This window comes from Egretta garzetta, unplaced genomic scaffold (assembly GCF_000687185.1).
Source record: "Egretta garzetta isolate BGI_Z169 unplaced genomic scaffold, ASM68718v1 scaffold154, whole genome shotgun sequence".
In the NCBI taxonomy this organism is placed as follows: Eukaryota; Metazoa; Chordata; class Aves; order Pelecaniformes; family Ardeidae; genus Egretta; species Egretta garzetta.
In genome coordinates, this window is record NW_009259600.1 from 2,526,737 (window position 1) to 2,533,910 (window position 7,174).

The following is a 7,174-nucleotide window of genomic DNA, read 5'->3' on the forward strand; positions in this document are numbered from 1 at the left end:
CCCCCGCCTTTTTTTTCCCCCCCCCGCCTTTTTTTTTCCCACCTTTTGGGGGGGGGCCTTTTTTTTCTTTTTCCCGCCTTTATTTTGTGTGTCTTTCCTACTAACAGAAGTCTTGTCTTGTTTTTCTGTGCCATCCTTTATCATTTGGAGAAAAACCCGGAGCACACAGAGATTGCATAAGCCAAACAATAGGAATTAATGTTTTGGGGTTTATTTTAAGAAATGTATTATTTAGTCAAGTATGGAAAATTGAATGAAATTCAGGTTTGTGAATATGAAGGGATCCTGTGGATCTTGTGCTGACTTACGATGTAGATTTGAGTTGCTCTGATTCTGAGCATGTTTGCTAAGTTATAGAGAGCATTATATACCTGGTAGAGGTGCTGTGAAGATTAATGTTTTGTGGAATATTTTGAAGATGTACAGTGGAGTCATAACCATGTGCTGTATTACAAAACCAGTCTGTCTGAAAATATATGGTCTTCTATGGGAAGAGATTGCAGGAGGTGAATATGTTGGGTTTTTTTTTTTCCCCTAGGAACTTGAACGAGAAATTACATTTCAGGGTGACAGCGCCATTTATTACTCATTCTATAAAGAACTGCTAAAGGCTCCTTCCTTTGAAAGAGGTACAAAACCCGTTTGTTTTATTAACCTTGAAAAGTCCTGTTCCTTTGAGACAGTAAAAAACTCCTGCAAACTGAAGAGACTGATTTTATACTTTCAGATAGGTATATCAGTCAGATCAATTAAAAACTGCAATGCTGTCCTAACTTTTCCGTGCCTTTTGCAAAACAATATTTAACTATCCTGTATTCCAGCAGATTGCCTTTAATCAGTACTTTGGAATAGGGTTAATATTACTCTTGAATTGCCCCATATGGAAGTTATTGTTGGGTTTGTCTATACTACATAGTGGATTTTCTCCCATGTAAGCATAATCGATATTTAATTTGGGAATGGGGGATGGAAATGACTGTTTGCCATGCTCTGTCAGAAGATGGAACAGTTTCTGTCAAGAGTTGATCTGCTCCAATCCTGTCCCTGCTAGAGGTTTCTAATCCTGTCAGCTATGACAGCTTAGACTAGATATAGGGAAGGAATTCTTTACAGTGAGGGTGGTGAAGCACTGGAACGGGTTTCCCAGAGAGGTAGCAGAGGCCCCATCCCTGGAAACATTCAAGACCAGGTTGGATGGATCTTTGAGCAACTTTATCTAGTTAACAGTGTCCCTGCTCACTGCAGGGGCTTGGGCTAGATGACCTCTAGGGGTCCTTTCCAACCCAAAACATTCTGTGATTCTATGATGATGAATAGATGTTGATGAGCACTGAGTGCTGGGAACAGAAACCAACAGGAAGGAGAAGCAACAAGGATGATAAGGGGATGGGAGCATCTCCTCTATGAGGAAAGGCTCATGAGTTGGGCTTGTTCAGCCTGGAGAAGAGAAGGCTGAGAGGGGATCTCATCAACACATACAAATATCTTATGGGTGGATGTCACGAGGACGGAGCCAGACTCTTCTCAGTGGTGCCCAGCGACAGGACAAGGGGCAATGGGCACAAACTGAGACATAAGAGGTTTCAGTTGAATATGAGGAAGAGCTTCTTTACTTTGAGGGTGACAGAGCACTGGAACAGGCTGCCCAGGGGGTTGTGGAGTCTCCTTCTCTGGAGATATTGAAAGCCCGCCTGGACGATGTCCTGTGTAACATGCTGTAGGTGAACCTGCTTTAGCAGGAGGGCTGGACTAGATGATCTCCCGAGGTCCTTTCCAACCTTTGCCATTCTGTGATTCTGTGAGAACAAAATGCGTGGCAATAGTCTCTCCTCCCTCTGCACTCCTGCACTTTATCGTGCACCTGCTCTGGAGCTCACGGACCCCAGGTCCCTAAACTAGCAGAAAACTAAAGCAGCAAAAAGAAGATGGAACACTTTCATGCTAGCTTAGTGAGTTCAAAGGGCCACCTGGGCTAACATGGGGAAAGGGCGAGAACTCCAGGAAAGAAGAGGGAGTGAACAGCCCTGACTCGCAGCGGTCAGCTATTGAATTAGTTCAGTCCCTTTGTGAAACCTTGTCCAAAGCCAGTTAAACTTTGCAGGTATAGTTTTATTAGTCGAACAGTTTCCCAGCTGATGTGTAGCACGTCAGCAATATATAATAGGTCCTCATTATCTCTGGGGAGATTGCTGTGGCTGGATGGACTGCTTCATTCAGACATGCTGCCTCTGCATACAGGTAGACTCATGTATCTACTAGGTATTATGGGGGCACCCTGTTTTCAAAGGTGTATCATAGCTGTGCTGAACCCAGTTGTAAGTCCTGCAAGACCTGATTTGGCCTGCAGAGGACCATGCACCCAGATGTGCTCAGAGTTGGAAACAGTAATCTTGTTTGGATGTTGCATTGTTGTGGGGTGTTTTGTTCTTTTTTTTTTTTTTTTCTCTCTCTGATTTGGATTATTTTTCCTCTTCCCTCTATTGTCCTAAGTAATTACATCATTTTTTAAATTATAATATTTCAGAATGATGTATGCTTCAAGTATGCTAGCTTCAATTTCATTTCAATCCCATACAAAGTCATGTTGTGTTAACTGAGTGATTTTTAGAAGTCTCAGAAATGCAGGGCTGAAAAGGGTGACGAGGCCATCATATCTGACCTCTTTGTGGAGACAGGTTTAATACATCCTGCTCATCCCTGTTAGGTCTTTGTCTCACTTCTTAAGAACCTCCTGTGAAGGTGATCTGTAGGTAGCTAGTTCCAGGGCCGCATCAGTATGTTACTGAAAAGACTACACTTTAGCTGGTTAGTTCCGTGCTTTTTGTTTAAAGGCTAGATCAAAAAATGGTAGTAACTTCATTGCTAAATCAATAAAGTAGAATGGCATCTGGCACAGAAATTTCTCCTTCCTTTAAAATTAGGAGTGGTGAATCAGTCAGTAGCTTTAATGGTCAAATCTGTTTCCCCTTACCTTTGATTACACTTTCACCTCTTTTAAGAACAGCAATGGTAAGTGATTGCAAGAATAATATTTTTTTTTTTTGTCTATAGGTGTTTATGAGTTGACACACAACAATAAGACAGTATCACTGAAGACGATAAATGCAGTCCAGCAAATGACTTTGTACCCAGAGTTGATTGCCAGTGTTTTATATCAAGCATCTGGTAGCGAAGTATGTGCATTTCTCCTATTCCTGTGCTTTCATTATGGTTGTGTGTGTGTATGAGACTTTCTGTGCTGTGTACGATAAATACATGCAATTTTTATTGAATGAATTGAGTGAAGCCTCTTACCAGGTCCAGGTTCTCCTCAACTCTGATCAGTCTTTGGCATAGGATTTTGGGGATTTATATGCACTGAACTTTTCTGTCTGTTATCCTTTACTTCTGCAAACCACTTAGAAATGTGGAGAGTACCTGTGCTATCCATTAAAACCAGGAAAGTTAGCTCCTTCGGAGTATGGAAATCTGGTGTAGTGGTACCTGTCTCTACCTATTCCCATATAGATAAAAGGCAAAAGCATCTCTGTAGATAAAACTTTTGTCTCTTTCTGCTCTACTCGGGCTTTGTTCTGCTTACGCTGCATACTTGTATCCTCTCTCATTTATCTATCTTTATTGTGTATTTATTTTATGTATGCTTCTCTGTGTTTGTAACAGTTTTTGCCACTTCTTTTCTTCTGCAAGTTCCTCCCCTACATAACTTCTTCCAGTAGTCCTGGGAACTTTATATCTCACTGCTATAGATTTATTAAATCTGACGCATACAATGTTCATGCTAAAGCAAATACAAAAATCATGGCACTAGCAAGCTGAGTCCTGAAGTGTGCTCTTAATTCAAACTGCTTTGTTCTCCCTGAGCCCAAAATAAAAGCATGCTCAATACTTTTCTAGAATAGGGGCCATCTCTTACCTGTTTGTAAAGCACCTAGCACACTACTAGCAGTATGCAAATAGTAAATAGTAATCATTTCCAGCTTCAGCTCAGTTGCCGCTATGTCTCTTCGTTTTTATTTGTAATTTCAGGAAGTTATTGAGCCAGTGTATTTCTACATTGGTATAGTTTTTGGACTGCAGGGAATTTATGTGACTGCATTGTTTGTAACCAGTTGGGTTATGAGTGGGACTTGGCTGGCAGGAATGCTGACTGTAGCATGGTTCATTATTAACAGGTAAGAAAAACATCTTTATACAATCTAGTTTGTCAATAAGGCATTTTAAAATATTAGAGCGGATTGAAATGCTTTCTATTAAACTTTGTGTTCTCATTGCGAGAGCAAGCTCTTATGCCGAATACAAAACATCTCCCAGAGCTGCACTGGTTCTCAGGATGCTTTTATTAATGGAAAGGCCTCCTGTTCTCCAAACCATCCACACTGCCAGTTGAACTGATTTAAGTATGTATATGAATACAGGAGTATTCTCATACAATTCCATGTAGCAAAAACATTCCTGGGAAGTTTTTGCTTTTGTGCTGGTGAAGAATGAAAACAAATTTCCGAAGCTGCTGTAAAACAATTGCTCTCTGTGGCCAGCTCTAAATATTGCAATGTTGTTCTGTTGCTTAGCAGGAAATGCCCAAGCGCATTTTTCTTGTAAAGTGTCTTTGATTTTTTTTTTTTTTTTAAATCTGCTTTTTGTAGTGGGTTTTTATGCAAAGTGGAATCTTCCTAGATTATCCTGATCTCAAGATTTTTTTTATTTTAAGACTCTTCACTTGCAAGAAAATGTCCCTTCCCTTTATGAAACACCACAATAATAGGGAGCCTCATTCAAGCAATGAGAACTTGTGTTCAGGTTCCTGGTTTGTCACCAGGCAGCTCTGGGGCCTTCTGTGAACTTGAGAGCACTTGAAAGAAAAGAGCTATGGAGGAGCAAAATGTTAGAGAGATACCTTTAAAGTTGAACTGTTGGGAAGCGTCTTTTAGGAGCGTGAAGTCATCATGACCGAATCTGTGATTAGTAGCTAAAAATAGTGTTCATCAAGCTGGTGTGAACAGTGGAAAGTAGGAAAAATGGTGAATAAATCTGTATTTTTTTTGATAGCAAAGAAGATTAAACACTGTTAACAAATTGAAAGGTCCAGTGGTTAAAAAAGCTCCAAATACGCCTCTGTAAGAGGCTTCAGAGGTAAAAATGAAAGGTGACTCTTTCAAATATCTAAACGATAAAGGAGCTTGAGGCTCCTTTTTAAAAGCGTAGTAGACACAAAGAAGACTGTGTACCTCTGAAACTGATGCCTTTGATCACATTTGAAAGTGTGACTTGTGCTTCTAAGTCACTTTAGCACTTTTTAAAACTTTCTCCTACAGCTCTAATTGTGCAGATACTGTCAAGTCATTCCATGAGAAGACCCTGCTGCTGTTCTGGCCCATGATCCCCATCCGTCTTTAATCTCTTGTTTTGCTGGGCAGAATTTTCCCTGTAGACAGAGTATCTGCTGGTGCTGCTGCTATGAGGGAGCACTACTTTGGATTCTAAGTATGTTGTGCTCGACTGCCTGAATCACTTGTTTAAAACATATTGTATAAGAACCGAAAGAGCCTTTTCTCGCAGCTATGAGCTCATTTTCATCGTAATGTGAAAAGCTGCTGTTATGGCAGCGGTCCCCTGCCTATGGACCTAAGACCGTTTAGCACTGCTTGTGGCCAAAGAAGGCTCCGTTAGTTCAGGTTGGCAGAAGCAGCGCGTGATGCATCTGTCTCGCACAGTGTTGTGGTGGGTCAGAAAAGGCTGGAGGCAGACGCTTTTTGGCTTCAGTCCTATAAACGCCACCTAATAAGGAGACCTACTGAATAAACAAGCAAAGATTGGACCTTCCATGCTGATACTAAATTTGTGACCTGTATCAGTAGCGAAATTGTGTCAGTGTTACTGTATACCTAATACAGGGCTAGTTTGCTTGCAAGGCCACACTGATAACTAGAAGTGGTATTTAGGCTTTCCTTGATATTTTTGTTCCATAAATGTTTAATAATTTTGTTTGTCTGTACTTTATTCTAGGACAGATACAACAAGAATTGATTACTCCATACCATCAAGGGAAAATTGGGCTTTGCCATATTTTGCATGTCAAGTAGCAGCTCTCACAGGCTATTTAAAAAAAAACCTAAATTGTTCTGCTGAGGTAAAGAAAAATTAATTTCTTAATAAAGAGTTGCTGGTAGAGCTGTGCTCTAGTGTAGTTACCTGTGTCACTATTGCCCCACTAGACAGAAAACAGGAGATGTTTTGTTTGTTCTTTTCAAAACAGCCACTGGGATTTCACCTGGGCATGTGCATATTTTGCTAAGCGACTCGTGCCCTGCCCTGTTATGCCCCCATGAGGGTTCAGAGAGAACAGTGTGGTAATGAGCTGTGTGCTGTCTTTTCAAAATAAGCTGATGCAGAATTTTTCTCACTACGTTAACTATTTTGTTGCTCTTCCTGTTGCTTGGAGAAGATGGTGGTAGTTTCTTTTCCCTGTCTCTCTGTCAAAGATGTCTCTTCTGATTGGCTTTAAATGGTTTTGGATGTTTCAGTAATTACTTTCTTCCACCTGAGAATATGTTAAATATGTCTGAAGTCAGTATTTTAATTATTTCCTAAAATAATAATTAATTTCTGTAGTTTCTGTTTTAATGACCTCTCAGTTACTTAGTGACCGAGATGCATAGGTATGAAATTAATGTTTTGGTTTTTTTTTTCCTTTTTCTCCTCTAGAAGTTTTGTTACCTTTTGGTGAGTGCTTCAACATATACCTTCATGATGATGTGGGAATACAGTCATTATCTCCTGTTTGTCCAGGCTGTTTCTCTTTTTCTTCTAGACAGCTTTACCCTGGCACAGACAGAGAAGGTATTGGAACTCTTCAACCTACTGATACTTGGGGACTTAAATACAGCCTCAGAGGTGCCTGCCATGCATCCTGCTCAGGAGCCCCAAAGGGTGCAAACTGAGTGGTGACTTGAGTGTCTTGCAGCCTAGGTCCAGCTGAAGTGCATGTCATGTCCATTGGAAGAATAAAATGGCTTTAAACTCATTCTCTTTTGGACTACTGTTTTTGGGACCGCTTTCCTAACAAAAGGGTCAGAAGCTAAACAAAGCTTCTGAGACCTGAAACATCCTTGGAAAGCTGAAAGAATGATGAATGATACTCAGTCATGCATCCTTTTTGGCCTAGCTGCCTCTTCAT

General features: G+C 40.6%; 1 protein-coding gene across 5 annotated transcripts in view; it reads left to right on the forward strand.

Annotated features, from left to right (window-relative positions):
- The window catches only part of DPY19L4 (dpy-19 like 4), a 32,611-nt gene that overhangs the window by 5,058 nt on the left and 20,379 nt on the right, over nucleotides 1–7,174 (forward strand). For 3 of the 5 annotated variants that reach the window (XM_009638346.2, XM_035893865.1, XM_035893863.1), the window contains 5 exons: nucleotides 539–629; nucleotides 3,052–3,173; nucleotides 4,027–4,172; nucleotides 6,004–6,127; nucleotides 6,703–6,837. In XM_009638346.2, the coding sequence (XP_009636641.2) occupies nucleotides 539–629; nucleotides 3,052–3,173; nucleotides 4,027–4,172; nucleotides 6,004–6,127; nucleotides 6,703–6,837 (618 nt within the window). The remainder of the gene's footprint in view (nucleotides 1–538; nucleotides 630–3,051; nucleotides 3,174–4,026; nucleotides 4,173–6,003; nucleotides 6,128–6,702; nucleotides 6,838–7,174) is intronic. The other 2 variants (XM_035893864.1, XM_035893866.1) reach the window with 2 other exon arrangements.